Here is a 21,268-nt window from a genome sequence, read left to right on the forward strand (position 1 = left end):
GCCCTTTTCAAAACCCCTTGTCCCCTGTGACTGTTCTTCACTGGGAGGGGGGGGGGTCAGGTGTCTGTATAATTCCAGTGTGCTGTAAAAGCGAGAACAAGTGTGAGCAAGTTCCACCAGCTGTTACTGAAAACTGCAGTTTCCTGCTCTCTTGCACCATCCCTTTTTCTTCTTTCCAAAGGCCATCATTTATATACAGCCTGTCCATAAAGTCATGGTGCACTTTTGACCAGTCACAGGAAAGCAACAAAAGATGATAGAAATGTGAAATCTGCACCAAATAAAAGGAAAACTCTCCCAGTTTCATACCTATTCAGTGCAGTTCGATGTGGGCTCACGCACAGATTTTTTAGGGCTCCTTAGGTAGCTATCCCGTATAGCCTCTACAGACTTGTCACTGACTGATGGCCTACCAGAACGGGGTTTCTCCACCAAACTACCGGTTTCCTTCAACTGCTTATCCCACCGAGTAATGTGATTCCTATGTGGTGGCACTTCGTTATAAACGCGCCGATATTCACGTCGCATTTTGGTCACGGATTCGAATTTAGTGAGCCACAGAACACACTGAACTTTCCTCTGTACCGTCCACATCTTGCCTGGCATGGCGTGGGCTGCTCCGCTGTATACACGGTGTTACGTCGTCATCTGCACATGCGCACATGCTGCCACATCATCCTACAGAAACTGAGGGGGTGTTCCTTTTACTTGGTGCAGATTTCACATTTCTATCGTCTTTTGTTGCTTTCTTGTGACCGGTCAAAAGTGCACCATGACTTTGTGAACACAATGTATTTTTAGCTGGTTATTTTGGTATTTAACCATCTTTTTTTCTAAATAACATGCTGGTATTGATTTTTATTTTTTATTTCTTAAAGAGACAGAGAGAGAGTTAGAGAGAGGGATAGGTAGGGACAGACAGGCAGGAACGGAGAGAGATGAGAAGCATTAATCATCAGTTTTTTGTTCTGAGACGTTAGCTGTTCAATGATTGCTTTCTCATATGTGCCTTGACCGCGGGCCTTCAGCAGACCAAGTAACCCCTTGCTTGAGCCAGTGACCTTGGGTCCAAGCTGGTGAGCTTTTGCTCAGACCAGATGAGCCCGTGCTCAAGCTGGTGACCTCGGGGTCTTGAACCTGGATCTTTCGCATCCCAGTTCGACACTCTATCCACTGTGCCACCGCCTGGTCAGGCAGGTATTGATATTTCTTTTTTTTTTCTATTTCTGAAGCTGGAAACGGGGAGAGACAGACTCCTGCATGCGCCCGACCGGGATCCACCCGGCACGCCAACCAGGGGCGACGCTCTGCCCACCAGGGGGCGATGCTCTGCCTCTCCGGGGCGTTGCTCTGCTGCGACCAGAGCCACTCTAGCGCCTGGGGCAGAGGCCAAGGAGCCATCCCCAGCGCCCGGGCCATCTTTGCTCCAATGGAGCCTTGGCTGCGAGAGGGGAAGAGAGAGACAGAGAGGAAGGGGGGGGGGGTGGAGAAGCAAATGGGCGCTTCTCCTATGTGCCCTGGCCGGGAATCGAACTCGGGTCCCCCGCACGCCGGGTCGATGCTCTACCGCTGAGCCAACCGGCCAGGGCCAGTATTGATATTTCTTGAGTGTTCAGTTTTAGGCATTATGTATTGATTATGGAAGAGCAGTATAGCTTCCTTTCCTCTTCCCAGCCCCAACTCACATTTATACCTTTTACATGCTTTAATCCACACAGTAAATTTATATCATAATTTTGAGTCACTGACTAGTGCTTATATTATTATTATTATTTTTTACAGAGACAGTCTGAGAGAGGGATAGATAAGGACAGATAGGAACAGAGAGAGATGAGAAGCATCAATCATCAGTTTTTCATTCCGACACCTTAGTTGTTCATTGATTGCTTTTTCATGTGCCTTGACCGTGAGCCTTCAGCAGACCGACTAACTCCTTGTTCGAGTCAGCGACCTTGGGTCCAAGCCGGTGAGCTTTGCTCAAACCAGATGAACCTGTGCTCAAGCTGGCGACCTCAGGGTCTTGAACCTGGGTCCTCCGTATCCCAATCCGACGCTCTATCCACTGTGCCACTGCCTGGTCAGGCTAGTGCTTATATTATTGTGAATATAAAGTGCTTTCAACAACTAAGCCATATAGTAAACTTTTTTTTTCGTATGCAACTTTCTACTTTCCCTGGAGCAAATAATTATCTATCTCTACTCCTTTTTTTTTTTCTGAACTGATAACTAATTCAACCCCAATTTTCTTACCAATTGTCCAAATATTTTTCAGATGGGTCAGATGCATTAGTCTTAATTTTATGTTCATGATGATTTATCTCCCAGAGCCTCTGAACTGGAGCCCTCTCCACCTTCACGTACTGCACAGCTCCTACCCCAGAGGCCTTTCTTTGTTATCCTGAGAAATTTATTTTATGCGTGTGTGTGTGTGTGTGTGTGTGTGTGTGTGTGTGTGTGTGTGACAGAGACAGACCAACAGACAGAGGGACAGATAGGGACAGACAGACAGGAAGGGAGAGATGAGAAGCATCCATTCTTTTTTTGCAGCTTCTTAGTTGTTCCTTGATTGCTTTCTCATATGTGCCTTGACCAGGGGGCTACAGCAAAGCGAGTGACCCCTTGCTTGAGCCAGCGACCTTGAGCTTCAAGCCAGCAACGTTGGGCTTCAAGACAGCAGCCTTGGGTTCAGGCCAGGAACTATGTGGTCATGTCTATTATCCCATGCTCAAGCCAGCAATCCCGCACTCGAGCCAGTGACCTTGTGGTTTCGAACCTGGGTTCTCTGTGTCCCCAGTTTGACGCTCTATCCACTGCGCCACCACCTGGTCAGGCTATCTTGAAAATTCATCTCTCTTCTGTGTTGGATCTCTGTTTCCTCAATCCTTTGTCTGACTCTTGGCCATTTACTCTCTCATTTTCTTATTTTATTTTTTTACATATTTTATTTATTCATTTTAGAGAGGAGAAAGATAGAGAAAGAGAGAAAAGAAAGAGAAGGCAGGGAGAGCTTCCACTGATTCCTTCCCCTCCATTTTTTCTGTTCTGTCTTTTGGCAGCTTTTGTCATTCACATATTAGACATTCTGGTCTAATCCTCTGATTTTCTTGCCCTTTATTTGCCATCTTCTGGTCTCTTTGCTCTTTAGGAAGTGCCATTGCCTTTATCTTCTGACCATATTAAGATTTTTTATTTGTTCTTTAGATGTTTCTTTTATAAAAAATATAGATGTAAACTATAGGTGTGTATAAAACATATGCATATACATGAATAATTATCTTGGTTTTTATCCTGGTTGAAATATGATCTCTTACCTTTGAGAGTATCAGTGATCATTTTATTTATTTATTTATTTTTTCAGTGATCATTTTAAAAGTTCTCCCTGCTATCTGTTTCTTCCATGATGTATTTCTGTTTGTTTTTACCTTTGTATGTTATATAAGAGACTTTCCCTTGCCTATCTGCTCAGCAGGTTTAAGAGGAGAAATTAGAATAATGTCAAAATCTCTGACATTGTGGATAGGGCTTGTCAGACTGAGCTGCTCAGTGTGATAGTCTAGCTGGACCAGTTAGCTGGGTAGTCTCTGATGTACCTGTAGGTCTGTGTTCATGGTCTGGTCATATTCCCCAGAGCAGACTTCACTATTCTGCCTGCAATATGAAGGTCTGTCTGTCAGCATTAAGCAGCTATGTTTTCCCTAAGTCTCCCTGTGTGTGTTTGTACTTGTATGCACATGTATCTTTATGTCCCCAGTGCCTCACACTTAAAAGAGTCTTAATAAATATATATTGAATGATTAAGTGAAGATAGGCACTGTATATTATCCTTATAGGTGAGGAAACCTGTGGAGGTTAAGTAATTTGCCTAACTGATTCTCGTGGTCTTCCACACTTAGGCAAAGAGGAGCCGGTGTGCTAGTCTGAGGCTCTTTGCAGAAGAGAGTGATTGACATGTCTGACCTGTGTAACAAGAATGGCTGCATACAGTGTGGCTCTCAGGTTTCCATTGCGGAATAGGCCAGTGGAAGCGGCCTTATTTGTAGTAGTGCGGGACCAGTGTGAGAGGGAAAATCCCTCAGTCGTTTTGAACACTTCTTTAATTCTGCTTTCTTTTCTTTGAAAGAAGAAAATCTTTTGAGTGTTTAAATAATGATGACAAGGCTGGATCCCTGCCAGTGAACGTGACTTCGTTTGTCAGAACCGTCATCTTTATCTAAACAGACTTGTCCTGTGTGACTGATGACTGCAGGTGGCCGCAGTCTGTCAAGGCATTTGCCCTCAAAGCAAGATTATGTAAGAGCGCTTCTGTGGGTCAGCCTCCCTCTTCCGTGTCATCCCTGCTCCTTCGCCAGTGTTCGCCATTCTGCAGTTACACTGTGATGGGTAACCTATTGGGACTTGGCAGATTTCTTGAAGTGGTAGATTGTAGTTTTCCATTGTTGCTAGGAAATCCTCAGCCACTGATTGTCTCCTCAGATACAGGCTATGCCCTCGCTTCTCTCCTTCTCTCTCGTCTCCTTCTGGAACTTTGATTATTGATGCACATAGCTTTCTTACCATCTTTCTCACCATCTTCCACACCTCTTGACTTCTTTATTTTCCATCCTTTTTTTCTCTGACTGAGATTTGGATAACTTCTGAGCTATCTTTCAGTTTACAGATTCTTTCCTCAGCTGTGACTAACTTGCTATTAAACCCATTTATTAAGTTTTATAAATTGGTTGTGGTAATTTTCATCTCTAGAAGTTTCATTTGGTTCTTTTTAAAATAACCCATTACTCTTTTTATAGTGTCCTACTTTATATTTTCAAGCTTGTTCTATATTAGTTTAAACTTAATAAGCATATTTATCTTATTGTTTCTTGTCTGTCTCATAATTCTTATACTTGAAATCTGCTTTTGCTGCTTAAAGGCACCCTTAGCTAGTTCTGTATCCTTGTATGCTTGCTTGTCTTTGACTTGTTTCTTCTCATCCTTCAAATTATTTGCGGGAATTCACTGAGCCCAAGAATGGAGCACTTTTATGCAGAGAGGGCTGTGTTGCTTTGCTGGATAGATCCCCGAGGCACTCCTGTGCAGGGACCCGGTTTTGGGCGCTACTGAGTGATATGAATCTGGGCCACAAATATGCTCAGGGTTGATTTATAGTTAAAACTCTCAGAGACTCTTGTTTGTTTGTTTTTTTTTCATTTTTCTGAAGCTGGAAACAGGGAGAGACAGTCAGACAGACTCCCGCATGCGCCCGACCGGGATCCACCCGGCACGCCCACCATGGGGCGATGCTCTGCCCACCAGGGGGCGATGCTCTGCCCATCCTGGGCATCGCCATGTTGTGACCAGAGCCACTCTAGCGCCTGAGGCAGAGGCCACAGAGCCATCCCTAGCGCCCGGGCCATCCTCGCTCCAATGGAGCCTTGGCTGCGGGAGGGGAGGAGAGAGACAGAGAAGAAAGCGCGGCGGAGGGGTGGAGAAGCAAATGGGCGCTTCTCCTGTGTGCCCTGGCCAGGAATCGAACCTCCGCACGCTAGGCCGACGCTCTACTGCTGAGCCAACCGGCCAGGGCTTCAGAGACTCTTGTTTTTGTCTTGTTTGTCTCTGCTCAACACCAAATTTTCTTGCGGTCCCCTGAGGAATAGCTGTCAGGGAAAGAAGGTGTGAAGTTTGTTTTGGTTGATCCTTACCCTGGGGCTGTAGCCCTTTGGGATTCTAAGCTAACAGAGACAATTTTCTATTAGACTCCCATTTTAGGCAAAACCTCAGCTCTGACTTCTGTTCTCTTCTTTGGGCAAGGCCTTTAAAACCTAAATTCGAGTTGCTCGAGACCTCAGGAGAAAGAGCTCTGGAGCCAGCTGATTGTCTTAGTCTCCTCTGTTGGCTTCACCCAACTCCTCCTCCCCTCCCACCCCACATTCATTTCAGGAAATCCTCTTCTCCAGCCAGTCTGTCCAAAATCTACCACCGCCATGGCTGTCACCATGCTCCATGCCTCCGTCGCCTCTCCCCTGAATTATTGCAGTAGCTTACTACCCAGTCTCCTTCCCTCTCCCCTGCTTCCCTCCAGTGTGGGCATGTACATGAGATCATGTCACTTCTCTACCCAAAACCTCCTAGCCCTCCTCTCACTCAGAGTAAAGGTGTGTGTTACCTGCCCTCACACACCTCACTCCTTTCAAGTGCATCTCTGTCGCCCATCTTCTTGTCACTCAGTCACACTGAAGGGGCGGATTAAGGTTGGTTGAGGCCCCGGGCACAGAAGAAAATATTGGGCTCAAAAAAAAGAGAGAGCCTGACCTGTGGTGGCGCAGTGGATAAAGCGTCGACCTGGAAATGCTGAGGTCACCGGTTCGAAACCCTGGGCTTGCCTGGTCAAGGCACATAGGGGAGTTGATGCTTCCAGCTCCTCCTCCCTTCTCTCTCTGTCTTCCTCTCCTCTCTCTCCCTCTCTGTCTCTCTCTCTCCCTCTCTCTCTCCTCTCTAAAAATGAATAAATAAATAAATAAAAAAGAGAGAGACAGGGAAAATAAAAATACATGTTAACCATGTTTTTAAATAAGTAAAAAATATTATGTACTATTAATGTTAAAAATTGCACATATGAAACCAAACTTGGTGTCATTAGAAAAAAGGGTAAAGTTGAGGTTTTGCAGGGCCCTTCAGAAGTCAGGGCCCAGGGCGCGTGCCCGGTGAGCCTGCTGTTAAATCTGCCTCTGCTCCTCAGACATACCTAGCTGTCTTCTGCTTGGTCTCTTTGTGTCCCATGCCTTGAATCCTCTTCAGAGATTCCCACAGTGTACTTTAGGTGTTTGACCAACTGAAGCCTCTTCATAGGGTCTTCCCTAAGTGCCATAAATCATATGCCTCCACAGCACTTTTTTTTTAAAGATTTTATTTATTGAGTTTAGAGAGAGGGAGAAAGGGGCAGAGGGAGGAGCAGGAAGCATCAACTCTTAGTAGTTGCTTCTTATATGTGCCTTGACTAGGCAAGCCCAGGTTTTCAAACCGGCAACCTCAGCAACATCACTTTATCCACTGCACCACCACAGGTCAAGAGAATTTTTAAAAAATCTTTTGTTTACTGCTATATCTCCAGCATCTAGAACAGTGTCTAATCCACAGGTTCAGTGAGTATTTATTGAACAAAAGAGATCTTAAAAAAGGGACCCTATGTACTGTTTTAAGGTTATAAGATGTTTTAAAATCTTGGTTAAATAGATAATTTCCTGAGAGAAAAACATCTAATGGCCATAAGAAGGAAATCTGAAAAGCCTAATCACAGGGTATGAAATAGAGGAGAGCGATAATAGTTATCTTCTTTTCTCCACAAGGAAGGCTGTAGCCCTTTTGGGTTTACCATTACATACTTTTTTTTTTTTTAATTTTTCTGAAGCTGGAAACAGGGATGCAGTCAGACTCCTGCAAGCGCCCAACCGAGATCCACCTAGCATGCCCACCAGGGGGCGATGCTCTGCCCACCTGGGGTGTTGCTCTGTTGCGACCAGAGCCATTCTAGCGCCTGAGGCAGAGGCCACAGAGCCATCCTCAGCGCCCGGGCCAACTTTGCTCCAGTGGAGCTTCGGCTGCAGGAAGGGAAGAGAGAGACAGAGAGGAAGGAGAAGGGGAGGGGCGGAGAAGCAGATGGGCGCTTCTCCTGTGTGCCCTGGCCGGGAATCAAACCCAGGACTCCTGCACTCCAGGCCGACGCTCTACCACTGAGCCAACCAGCCAGGGCCTTCCATACTTTTAACTTTAAAAATGAAATACACAATTCTAGGGCATACTACCCAATTCATTCTATAGTAATTAGGCCACAAGACACATGTATGACCTTGAACGTGTCCTTGGTCTTTTCTGAACCTCTTTTTCTTTCTCTGTAAAATAGGTTGACAATACTGATCTTACAGGATTAAGATTACAGGTTAGGATTTAAGCAGCCTGAGATAGTCCTTGAAGAGTAGTTAGGCCTGGCCAGGCAGTCGTACAGTGGATAGAGCATTGGACTGGGATGTGGAAGACCCAGGTTTGAGACCCCGAGGTTGCCAGCTTGAGCCCAAGGTCGCTGGCTCAAGCAAGGGGTTACTCGGTCTGCTGAAGGCCTGCGGTCAAGGCACATATGAAAAAGCAATCAATGAACAACTAAGGTGTTGCAATGCGCAACGAAAAACTAATGATTGATGCTTCTCATCTCTCCATTCCTGTCTGTCTGTCCCTGTCTATCCCTCTCTCTGACTATCTCTCTCTCTGTAAAAAAAAAAAAAAAAAAAAAAAAAAGAGTAGTTAGCACTCGGTAATGATAGGAATTATTATGGTGACACTACTTGAGATGAAAATAGCACACACAAAAGAAAACTACATCTAAATTAGTTTATCATTATGGATTAGAAGAAGTTTAATTAAATACTAGTAAATTGACCTGTTAATAGAATAATATGCCAGTAGTTGATCTGAATTATACATGAAGGTTAGATATATATGAAAATAAATCAATATTATATACTATGTCAATAGGATTAATAAGAAAAATCAGGTGCTTATCTCAGTAGTCATTTGTAAAATCGAATAAAAGTCATTACCCATTCTTACTGGAAAGAAAAAAGAAACCCAGCCTATGACAAAGAGCTCCTGTATTACATAGCCAACTTTGTCCTTAGTGTGAAAAACACTAAAAATGTTCTTAATTAAGGCCCTGGCTGGATCATTTAGTGGATAGAGCATCATCCTAACCTGCCAAGGTCATGGGTTTAATCCCCAGTTAGGGCACATATGAGAAGCAAACAATGAATGCACAACCTAATGGAGTAACTACACTGCTCACAAAAATTAGGGGATATTTTATCATTTTGAAACATCCCCTAGTTTTTGTGAGCAGTATAAGTGGGACAGGGAGTTGATGCTTGTCTCACTCTCTCTCTCCTCCTCCAGCCATGGCTCAATTAGTTCAAGTGCATTGGCCCCAGGTGCTGAGGATGGATCCGTGGAGTCTCTGCCTCAGATGCTAAAAATAGCTCGGTTGCGAGCATGGCCCGAAATGGGCAGAGCATTGGCCTCAGACAGGGTTGCCAAGTGGGTCCCAGTCTGGGCTTATGTAGGAATCTTTCTCTCTACCTTCCCTACTCTCACTTGGAAAAGAAGAAAAAAAAAAGATGAGAGTTAAACTATAAAATTAAATACTGCATAGATTAAAACAAATGTGAAACATCCTTAAAATGACTATTTTCCAGACCTAAAATTTAAATATAATCTGAAAGAAGGGAATCAAAGGTCCCCAAGATCACCCTCACCCAGTGAGGTTCAGTGATTCATGAGGAGACTCACAGGTCTAAGCGTATAGTCGTACTCACAACTATTGCAGTGAAGGGATACAGAGCAAACTCAGCAGAGGAAAAAGGCACACAGGATGAAGTCCAGAGAAAAGTATCCTCAGATTTCCAAGTGTTTTCTCCCAGTGAAGTCACACAGGATATACCTAAGTCTGCCAACAAAAGGTTGAGACAACACGGCTAAAGTTATCTACCAGGGAAGCTCACGAGGGACTCAGTGCTTGGGATATTTATGGGGGACTGATTATGTAGGTACCCTGTGGCTGGCACATGCCAAAATGCCATTCTACCAGAAGGAAAGGAGGTGTTTAACATAAACCATCTTGTTTGCACAGTCTAGGCAAAGTGAGCCACTCTTTATCAGTTCTCTAATAGTGGGAACTCACCCAAATCTAAGTTCCCAGAGCCAGCCAAGGGCAACCTTGTAAGCACACCTTTCAAAGGATAGCAGTCAGGCTTGTTATGCTAACTCTTTTACATGGTGTTTAAAAAAAAAAACAGGACAGAAGCTGATCAGCAAGGGAAGCAAACAAAAAGAAAACTTTGAGACATAGATAACAGCAGTGTTCATTTTAGCACTATCCAAGAGTGAGAGGTCATGGCCAAGGGTCCCGAAGGCCATCTCTGCAGTGTGGAGGGATGCCTCAGGCTGTCTTATCTGAAGGATGCGCCTTATATCATTCTATCATTCAACTTACTCCCTTTGTTTTGATTATAAGAAATGTGTGATTTATTTAAATTCATTTAAATTTTTTATATTGCTATTATATTTACAGAGTTGCAAAATCAAAAAGACATATTATGAAATCTCTTTTTCCCTTCCAGGCCCAATTCACTCAGTTACACTATCTCTACCTGGTAATCACTGTTGTTTATTTCTTGTTTATCTTTCTATAAAAAATTTTAAAATGCATATATAAGCCAAAACAAATACATAGTCTTTAGTTTTCTTCGTTATACAAATGGTAGTAACATGCCATACACAACTTCTCTATATCTTGCATTTTCCACTGCTAAGTAATATTGGAGATCTATCCATATCCATTCATAAAGAACTCCTTCGTTCTTTCTTGTAGCTGCCTGGTATTGCATCATACAGTGCCATAATTTATTCTGCCAGTCCCTTCTGGCTGGTCATTTGGTTTTCTGCAGTCCTTTATTGTTATTAGCAATGTTGCAAGGAATAACTTGGGACTTACGTTATTTTGCAGGTTTGAGAGTATATTGATGGGTAAGTTCCTAGTTGTGGAATTGCTGTGTTAATGGAATATGCATTTGGATTTAATAGATAACTGCCAAATTGTCTTCTAAAAGGTCTTTACTAATTTGTACTTCTGACCATCCTCATATGAGTGTTTTTTCCCATATTTTTGCCGATAGTATATATTTTTAAACATAGAAATTTTCCTAAACTAACAGATTAAAATATGGTAATATAGTGTAGCTTTGATTTTATTTCTTTTATCAGTAAGGTCGAGCATCTTTCATACATTTGAGCCAATTCCCTTTTCTATAAATTCTCTTGTCTTTTACCTATTTTTCATTGGATTAGCAGACTTTTTCTTATGGATTTGGAGAAGTTTTTTCTATATTAAGGATTAATCCTTTGTAATATGAGTAGCAAATACATTTCCCAAAAGAATATTTGGCTTTTGATTTAGTTTATTCATTATTTTACTATGTACAAGCCTTTTATTTTTGTGACTGGGTTTATTAATCATAATAATAATAGGGGCCCTGGCCAGTGGCTCAGTGGATAGAGTATCAGCCCTGCATATTGACATCCCAGGTTCAATTCCTGGTCAGGGCACGCAGGAGAAGCAAGCAACCATCTGCTTTTCCCTCTCTCCCTCTTTCCCTTCTCTTCCTCTTCTTCTCTCCCTCTTCCCCTCCTGCAGCCAGTGGCTGGATTGGTTCGAGCATCGGCTGCTGGCACTGAGGATAGTTCTGTAGGTCCAAGCATCAGCCTCAGGTGCTAAAAATAGCTCAGTTGATTCAAGCATTGGCCTAAGACGGGTTGTCAGGTGGATCCTGGTTTGGGCATGTGTGGGAATCTGCCTCACTATCTCCTCTTCTCTTAGAGTCAGAGAGAGGGACAGAGAGGAAGGGAGAGACGAGAAGCATCAATTCTGCGTTGCGGCATCTTAATTGTTCGTTGATTGCTTGTTCAGTGATTGCGTTCTTACCTGTGCCTTGACTGGGGGGTGAGAGGGACTACAGCAGACTCAGTGACCCCTTGCTCAAGCCAGCGACTTTTGGGCTCTAGCCAGCGTTCATGGGGTCATGTCTATGATCTCACACTCAAGCCAGCGACCCCATGCTCAAACTGGTGAGCCCATGCTCAAGCCATGACCTTGGGGTTTTGAACCTAGGTCCTCCATGTTCCAGTTCGATGCTCTATCCACTGTGCCACTGCCTGGTCAGGCTCTTTCAACATTTTTATTGTTTTAAGTTTTTACATTTAAATCATTGACATATTTTATCCTAGTGTGTTGTGTGAAATATAGAGCCAACTTCTTTTCTACATGACTATCCAGTTTTTCTTAGCAATTTGAATTGTTGTCTTTATCATATATATTCAGTCCTGTTTTGGGGTCTAATTCTGGACTCTGCATTGTCTTCCATTGGTCTTCTGTCTATTCTTATGCCAGGGCCACATATTTTTAATTACTGAGACTTTAAAGTATGTTTTAATATCTGATGAGTCTTGTTCCCTCTCTGCTCTTTTTTTTCAGAGTTTTCCTGGCTAATCTACTTATTCCTTACGAACTTTAGAATTATTTTTTTTAGTTGCATGGAACTAAAACTGTGTCTAGTACTTTGAGGTTGATTTAAATTTCAGTAAATTAGTGTAATGACATCTTTAGAATTGATTCCTCTCTAAGAATATAGTATGTCTTTCCATTTGTTTTAGTGTTTATTTTTATGATTCAGGAGTGTATTTTAGTTAATTTTATTTTCACTTCTGATTAAGTTTACTTTTAGTTTTATCCATCTTGTTTTACAAGACAGTTTATAATTCTGTTTCCCATATAGATCTGCATTCATGGAAAGAATTATCTTAAATCATACAGAGTATTCTTTGAGTGTCAGTTTAATTCTTGCTGTAAATGAATACATTGGCATTCTGGTTTTATAGATCATTCTATGTGAGCAGTTAATGACTCTCAGTAAGAGATGGATCTGTTCTTCACAGACCAGTAAGCTGGGTTTTAGAGCCTGTGAGGCTGAAAGCCAGACCTTAGGTCTTAGAAAATTCACCCTGTTGAATACACCTTCGCCAGAGTCTATTGCCTAGTCAGTAGCTAGCCTCTTGGTAGACAGATGACTGCTCCCTATAACACTGCAACCTTATCTATGCCTTTATTTTAAAAACCAATAGTTCCCATAGTAAATGTCACTATTTTAAGAAAGCCTATTATATGCATGGTAGTTATACATGAATAGCAGTCTGTTCGGCTGTTACTGATGTTTCTGCAGCTGCTTATGAGTCAAAGAGCCCAATATAAACACTAATGATGTGCTTTGGAAAATTACTTATCTTTGGTCAAACCTTTAATGAACGTTTTAAATTCTTATATATTACAGAATTTCACAAACTTATTTGGACAGCCACTAGTCTGCTTGCTTTCTCCCACAGCGTATCCAAAAGCTTTACAAGGTATGTCCTCTTATTACCTCTTCTATCAATAGGTTTTAAATAAACACTGTCTAAATTTCAAATAATTCTAATCTTTGTTTTCCCATATATAATGATCGCATGTGAGTTTATGGTGTTTAATATGGCGAGTGTTAATGTGAAGTCAGCCCAGAACCACCAGACTTCTTTAATGTGCTACCATTAGGCCTTGAAATAATTCCCAAAGAAATGGTAAAGCATTCCTGAGAGAAGGGTGGTTTTGGTCCCTTGCTCTTGGGGAACTCTTGATTTGTGCATTTTAAAATTTGTTTTGCAGCTCTTTGTTTTGGTGAGCTTGTCCTCATCCATCTAGCATGATTTCCTATATTGTTGTTGTTGGCTACATATTTTAGGCATCTTTAAAGGTTGTAAAATTTCTTTTTTTTCCTTTTTTTTTTTGAAGAGGGAGTGCTAGTTATAGCGTTCCTTTCTTTTCTTTGTTTGTCTTAATTTATATTATTGATTTGAGGAAGAGAGAAAGGAAAGGAGAAACACCAGTTTGTTGCTCCACTTATTTATACATTTAGTGGTTGATTCCTTTATGTGCCCTGACCAGGGATTGAACCTGCAATCTTGACATATTGGGACAATGCTCTAACCCAGTGGTCCCCAACCCCCGGTCTCCGGACCAGTACCGGTCCGTGGGCCATTTGGTACCGGTCCGCAGAGAAGAATAAATAACTTACATTATTTCTGTTTTATTTATATTTCAGTCTGAACGATGTTTTATTTTTTTAAATGACCAGATTTCCTCTGTTACATCTGTCTAGGACTCACTCTTGTTGCTTTTCTCAGTTACATGGTGCATTTATCCATCCCACCCTAAAGGCCGGTCCGTGAAAATATTTTCTGACATTAAACCGGTCCATGGCCCAAAAAATGTTGGGGACCACTGCTCTAACCAACTGTACTACCCAGCCAGGACAAGACTGTAAAATTTCTGGTCAAGAAAACTTCTCAGCCTATGCCTAAGCATTAGCATACACTAACTGGCACAACTTAAGGATTTCTTTTATTCACGTTTTTACCTTGCTGTATTTTTTAAATAAAAGAACCTCTTATCAGTGTGCCACAGAGACAGGCTCATGTTCTCGCCATTTCTCAGATGAATAAGAAATAAAAGACTTTTAATAATTTGTCCTTAATTGGCAACACATGCTGTGTGGTTCTAAGGCCCAGCCCTTGAGCTAGGTAAGATACTATCCAAACCTTACCGCTGTTTCAGCAGTCTTGTCACCATGTCGCTATCTCCCTGACTGAATAGTGCTGATGTCTCTCTGTGGGAGATGGCATTTTACTGCTACTTCCCAGCCAGAAGTCCTGTCTGCTGACATAGTTTGACACAGGAAGTGATGGTCAGCATTTGAATGCCTGAGAGAAGCTGGAGACTTTTCACCGTTGTTTTAAGGTAAGTTCTGCTATTTAACAGGGAAAAACATGTAGAAATACTAAGTTCCTGTATTCAGAAATCACTTTACTAAGGGATAGAACTTACCTTCAAACAACGGTAAAATTCTCCTGCTTTGAGGACTTTGTTAACCTGTTGCTTATCATTTCTGGAGAAATGTAACACTCCCCCCTTCCAATTACTTGAGAGTACTTTTTGCTATCAATTTGTCCTATCAAGAATAAGCTTTAGTTAAAATTGCATGGTATAATGGGTTAATGCCAAGATTATTTGGTCTGAAAGACTTTTATATATAGGACGAAAACATGGACTCTGGAGGCAAACTGATTGAATCTGAATTCTAACTCAGTCAATTCCTAGCTGTATGACCCTTGCAAAGTTCCTTAGCCATTCTTTGCCTCAGTTTATTTCCTATCAAATGGAGGTAATAATAGTATCATAAAACAATCCTAAGTGTATAATAAATATTCCATGTGTGCCAACTATTGTTATTACTAATATGCCTAGTTGTAATATATGTCCTTAATAATTTTTAGTCCTGTATCCTATCTTTTATGCTAGAAAGCTTAGACCTTTAATTCCTAAATGTGCTCCATCTGGGCACAAAACGAGCAGATACCTAAATATTTGGAGTGTCAGATTAGGTTCTTGCACCTCTGGTATCTAAAGTCTACAGTTTTCTCTTTATCCAGGAGTTCATTCATTCAGCAAACATTTATTCAATATTTATTTGTCAGGTACAGTGCTAGGCATTGGTGGTAACCTACTGACCAGACACGCACAGTCTGTTTCCCAGAGCCAGTTGTCTAGTGGAATATACAGACAATTCCTGTAGATGCTGTTAGTATCGTAGGAGGAAGCATGTGCAACACTTGATGAACTCTAGCCTTTGAGAATGAAGGCAGTGCATGAAATGTCTAAGGTGGAGTTGAAGATGGGGAGGAGAAATTATTGAAAATTACTATTCTAGCAGAGAAATAGCATGTGAGCCCTGAGATAAGAGCTTTGAGATGAGAGAGTTTTTGGAACAGGTAGAGAAATTAAAGTAGCTCCTGCTAATTAAAGGGAAGTTTGAAATCATGGGACTGAGTTATGAAAAACCTTTTATGATTTAAATGGAGGATAGTGGGGTGCTATCAAAAGATTTTAAGCAGCAGTAACACAAAAGAGCATTTATTTAGCTTTATGCGCAATAAATTGGACAGGAGCATTAAAGGGAACAGGGAGGTTGTGGTGGCAAGCTAAGACAATGGCTGGTTAGCTGGCTTCAAAAGATAGCAGCCCAGCGGACCAACAGGACTTGGTGATGATGAGAAAATAAGGGAGAAGGAGACAGGAATGGGCTCCCAGGCTTCTGGCTGAGGTGCTGTTTGAAGTAGCAATACTGAATAAGAAGTAGATTTATAAAATTACCTTTGAGAGTTAGACTGAATATAATAGTTTAGCAACTCTATCCAATAGAAATGTAATGGGAGTCACTCACCTATGTAATTTTTAAGTTTTCTAGTAGCCACATGTTTTAAAAAGTAGAAAGAAACTGGTGAAACTAATGTTAACTGTCTTTTTGTACTGACGCTTTGAAATCCCATGTATATTTTACACTTCATAGTAGGTCTCAGCTTGGAACAGTCCCATTTTAAGTTCTTTTTAATTGTCCAGCAGCTACTGTAAAACATCATAGTTCTAGAACTTAAGGAGCTTAATCCTGGGCGTACATAGTGAATTGGGAATCAGTAAGCATATAAATAATAACAGACTATGGGAATAAGTGAGATCAGCAATGTATCAGACCAAAGAAAGAAAATATTTACAATGTATTTAAGGGATAGGTGGAGAAAAAGCAACTAACAAAAGAGTGAAAAAGACTGGCAATCCTAGTACTCATCAGAGAATTCTATTGTGAACTGCCTGTGATCCAGACCTTGCTATAAATGGATAAAATTTGTTAATTGGAAGGAAGAAGACAAAGGAATATATGTTCGTGTTCTATTTCTCTTTAGTTTACTAGGTTCTAAAGTGTATTTATCAGAAAGCACCTGTACTTGGGATATGTTTCTTAGTTCCTTGCAGAATCTACTTTGTTGAATTATGATTTAATGATATAACTTTAATTTTATACATTATCAGTATATTAAAATGTTTCTCAAATGCACCTCTTACCTTTTGCAAAACTGTTTTCTATGTATATATAAAACGTGTTTGTTATTACAGATCAGTCTCAACGAGGTAGCCTCTTCACTCTCTTTTTGAACAATCCTCTAATGGCCTTCCTGTTTGTCTCTGGATTGTCAAGCATGCGTAGAGGCCTATGGGAAAAGTGTCAAGAATATCTTCGAAAAATCAACCGTGATATTGCCCAGCTACTGACCCATTCACGTTCAATAGGTACCCTACTAATCTAACTGCACACTTAACAGAATGTACTGTAATGGTTTAACATTGTTTAAAATTGTTTGAATTTTAAAATGTATTTGTTGAAGGCAGGAAAATTGAGAAGGTTCTCCTGAACTCTTCTTCCCCTTGGAAATGTATTTTTCCTTTAAGCATCTTTTTACTGTCACCTTTCTCCTCTTTGCAGATCAGGCATTTCTCCAGTTTTTTGGAGATGAATTTCTTCGCTTGCTTCTCACAAGATTTGTCTTTTGTTCAGCCACCATGAGGATGCACAAGATTTTTCGGGTAGGCAAAGACTATCTTAAGGACCAATTTTACCATTTTAGGTATTTAAGAATCATGTATTATATTTAACCTGTATTAGAGTTTGAGGAGATCCAAAATTATATTCACAAATTAATATGTACAGTATTAAAGATGGACAAAATAAGGCACATCTGAATACCTACCACCTAATTTAAGCAGAAAATTTTCATTACCATTGTGGGTCCTCCCTAATCCTGTCTCCCTCTCAAATGAAACTAAAATCCTGATTTTTATAACTCTTACTCATTTTGCTTTAAAGTTTTGCCACATGTGTTTGTATTGTTAAACCACATATTGATGGATTCATATTGTATGTATTCTGGAACTTGCTTTTTTCACTCCCTGTTGCATTCCCGAGATTGAGCCATGTTGATGACGGACTGTCGCTTTCATTCATTTGTTTTCACTGCTGTATGGGATTTCATTGTTTGACTATGGAGCACAAAATACTTAACTATTCTAATGATAATGGACATTTGGTTTATTTCCAGGTTTTTCTTATTATAAACAATGCCACTGAAATCTTCCATCAGTTTCCTGGTACACATATATAAGACTTTTACCAGGGAATATACCTAATTGTGGAACGTGAGGTCAGATGATTTAGGCGAGTCTACTGGACTAGGTACTGTGAAACATTTTGCAAAGTGGTCCTATCAGTTTACATGGGTCTAGCCCTGTGTAAGAGTTGCTGTTGCTCTGATCCTTGCCAACATTTGTTACAGTCATACTTTATATTCCATGTGAGTCAGGTGAGTGTAAAGTAGTAGCTCATCATGGTTTTGATTTGCATTACTGTGATTACTACTGAGGTTGAGTGCCTTTCCGTGTGTTGTTCCGTGTCCTTTGTGAAGTGTGTGTTCAAGTCTTTTGTCTGTTTTGTTCTAAGTAGTTTGTTTTTTCGGTGTCTTCAGGTGACTACATACACTGTTAATTGGGGTTTTGAAATTTTAAACTGTTATACTTTTCATTTGTATGAGTAACTTTTTTTGTTTTTCGTTTTTTCAAATAAGCCTGAACATTTTTAAAAGGCTTTTGCAACTGTTATAATATATAATCTTTTTAAAAATTTTATTAATATAATTTTAAAATGTTAAAAATTGTACAGTGAATACACACAGGCTAGATTCTATAGTTAAGATTTTGGTATATTTGCTTTCTCACATATCTTTCCATTTATCCATCCCTCTTTCCATTCATCAGTTCATCTTATTTTTGATGCATTTAGTCTTTTACCATAAATTATAATGTTAATTGTTGGGTGTTTTGTTTTGTTTTGTTTGCTATTTGAAAATGTTATTTATTGATTTTACAGAGAGAGGAGGAGGGGGAGTGAAAAGTACCAACCCATAGTTGCTTCGCTTTAGTTGTTCATTGCTTGCTTGTTGCTTGTCGTATGTGCCTTGACCAGGTAAGCCCAGGGCTTTTGAACCCATGATCTCAGCATTCCAGGTCGATGCTCCACCATTGTGCCACCATAAGCCATGCAATTGCTGGTTTTTCTCTTTTTTTAAAAATTTTTTAAAGATTTTATTTATTGACTTTAGAGAGAGAGAAATAAGGGTTAGGAGTAGGAAGCATCAGTTTATAGTAGTTGCTTCTCTTATGTGCCTTGACTGGGCAAGCCCAGGACTTAGAACCAGCAACCTCAGCGTTCCAGGTTAATGCTCCATCCATAGGCCAGGCATGAATTGGATTTGGCGAAGGTGGCCTGGGGACATAGCCACCAACATCCGTATTTTCTTTTGCTGCTCTCTCTGCTGTGGTCCTTAAAGCTGGCTTAGATGCGGCAAACAGTGTTCTGATGAAAATTCCTCATTTATGCGGGTTCATGTATTGACACCAGGTCCAATATGAATTTTAAGGAGTTTTATTATAAAAAGCCAGCGGCATACATGGGGCAATCCTCCTACCCAAATCATGCAGCCAATTGCTGGTTTTTCATAGATGCTCTTTTCCAGGTTGACTGAGCTCCCTTCTATTCCTAATCTGCTGAGAGTTTTCATCAGGAACAGGTATAGAAGACTGTAAAATACTTTTTTTCTGCATTAATTAATCTGATATATATTAATTCTAACATGGTAAATAGAATTGACTTTCTGATAGCAAGTCAACCTTGTATATGTGGGTTAAACTTATTTTGTGGACATTATCCTTTTACATTTCTGGATTCAATTTCCTAATATTTCATTATGGATTTTTGCATATGATTATGGTGTTTTTTTATTGGTTTCCAATCATTTGATTATGATGTACCTTAATATGGTTTTTATTGTTGTATTTTTCCTGCTTGAGGTTCATGGAGCATCTTGGATCTGTGGGTTAAAGTTTTTGAGTACATAGGAATATTTTTGGGCACTATTTCTTCAAATAAATATATGAGTGGGCAAGTGTAGGTTTATATAATACAAATAGATGATGCAATAATTAATAATTATGCAAAGATAAACTCTGTGTTTCATGTACTCACAACTGTAAACTTACTTTTGCCCACCCCTATATGTTTTCTTCTCTCCACTTGCTCTTTTTACATATGTTAGGCAACTAATATTGTCCTACAGGTTACTGATGTGCTCTTTATTTATTTATTTATTTTTAATGTGTTTTTTCTCTGTGTTTTAGTTTTTATTCCTGTGTCTTCAGGTTCACTGATGATTCCTTCTGCAGTGTCTGATATGTTGTTAATCCTATCCATTTAGTTGCTCATTTTAGGGATTACATTTTTCTCATCTCTAAAAATTCTATTTTGTTTTTCAAAGTATCTTCCATTTTCCCCATTATATTTATGTGTTTTCATTGTGCTCTTGGATGTATGTATATATAATAGGTAAAATCCTTATCTGCTAATACTGTGTTCTCTTTCATTTATAGGATCATTTCTACTGTGTTTTCTACTAGTTAAGGGTCTCATATTCCTAATTTGTATGCATACTAATTTACTTAAACTGTTAGCATAGTGAATATTATGATGTTGAATTCTGGATTTTGTTGTCTTTCTTTAAAGAGTGTTAAACTTTATTCTGGCAGGAGTTGAATTTTCTTGTAGATCTTTTTGACCTTTTCACAGCTTGTTTTTAAGCTCATTAGGGATGGCTTTTGAGTTGCATTAGCATACTGTCGGAAACTTATTTTGGCAAGAAGTTTAATTCTTTTGGTGTCTCTTTTATATGTCCCTGTGGTCAAATAACTGTAATTTTACATGTTCAAAAATTTTGTTGCCTGGCCAGGCGGTGGCACAGTGGATAGAGCGTCGGACTGGGATGTGGTGGACCAGGTTTGAGACCCGAGGTCACCAGCTTGAGCGCAGGCTCATCTGGTTTGAGCAAAGCTCACCTCAAGCAAGGGGTTACTCGGTCTGCTGAAGGCCCATGGTCAAGGCACATATGAGAGAGCAATCAATGAACAACTAAGGTGTCTCAATGAAAAACTGATGATTGATGCTTCTCATCTCTCTCCGTTCCTGTCTGTCTCTCTCTGTCACTGTAAAAAAAAAAAAAAAAAAAAAAATATATATATATATATATATATATATATGTATGTATGTATGTTATTGGTCCTAGCTGGTTAGCTCAGTTGGTTAAGTGTCATCCCAAAAGGACAAAGTTTCAGGTTCCATCCCCAGTCAGGGCACACCAATGAGTGCATGACTGAATGGAACAACAAATGAATGCTTCTCTTCCCCCTCCTCTCACTCTCCATTCTTCTCTCTGTTATCTCTAAAAATCAATCAATAAATAAATAAAATAATTAGCTCTGGCCAGAAAGCTCAGTTGGTTGGAGTGTCATCTCAGAGAATGGAGGTTGTGGGTTCAATTTCCTAGTCAGGGCACATATAGGAGCAGCTCATTGTTACTGTCCTTCTCTCGCTGCCTCTCTCAAAAAAAAAAAAAAAGAAAGAGAGAGAGAGAAAGAGGGCCCTGGCCAACTGGCTCAGTGGTAGAGCATCGGCCGTGTGTGTGGAAGTCCGGGGTTCGATTCCCCTGCCAGGGCACACAGGAGAAGCATTCATCTGCTTCTCCACCCTTCCCCCTCTCCTTCCTCTCTCTCTCTTCCCCTCCCACAGCCAAAGTTCCTTGGAGTAAAGTTGGCCCGGGCGCTGAAGATGGCTCCTTGGCCTCCTCCTCAGGCATTAGAATGGCCCTGGTTGCAATGGAACAATGCCCCAGA

General features: G+C 40.6%; 1 protein-coding gene and 1 non-coding gene across 3 annotated transcripts in view; both read left to right on the top strand.

Annotated features, from left to right (window-relative positions):
• SCAI (suppressor of cancer cell invasion) overlaps positions 1-21,268 on the top strand; it is a 138,087-nt gene that overhangs the window by 108,085 nt on the left and 8,734 nt on the right. Inside the window, exons 15-17 of one of the 2 annotated variants that reach the window (XM_066256242.1) lie at positions 12,903-12,975; positions 16,613-16,786; positions 16,980-17,080. In XM_066256242.1, the coding sequence (XP_066112339.1) occupies positions 12,903-12,975; positions 16,613-16,786; positions 16,980-17,080 (348 nt within the window). Of the gene's footprint in view, positions 1-12,902; positions 12,976-14,257; positions 14,523-16,612; positions 16,787-16,979; positions 17,081-21,268 lie in introns of those variants that run through there. The other variant, XM_066256243.1, reaches the window with a different exon arrangement.
• Positions 21,016-21,092, top strand: TRNAT-UGU (transfer RNA threonine (anticodon UGU)). Its single transcript has one exon. It is a non-coding gene; the product is annotated as a tRNA-Thr (tRNA).

Source organism: Saccopteryx bilineata, chromosome 2 (genome assembly GCF_036850765.1).
Source record: "Saccopteryx bilineata isolate mSacBil1 chromosome 2, mSacBil1_pri_phased_curated, whole genome shotgun sequence".
Lineage (NCBI taxonomy): Eukaryota > Metazoa > Chordata > Mammalia > Chiroptera > Emballonuridae > Saccopteryx > Saccopteryx bilineata.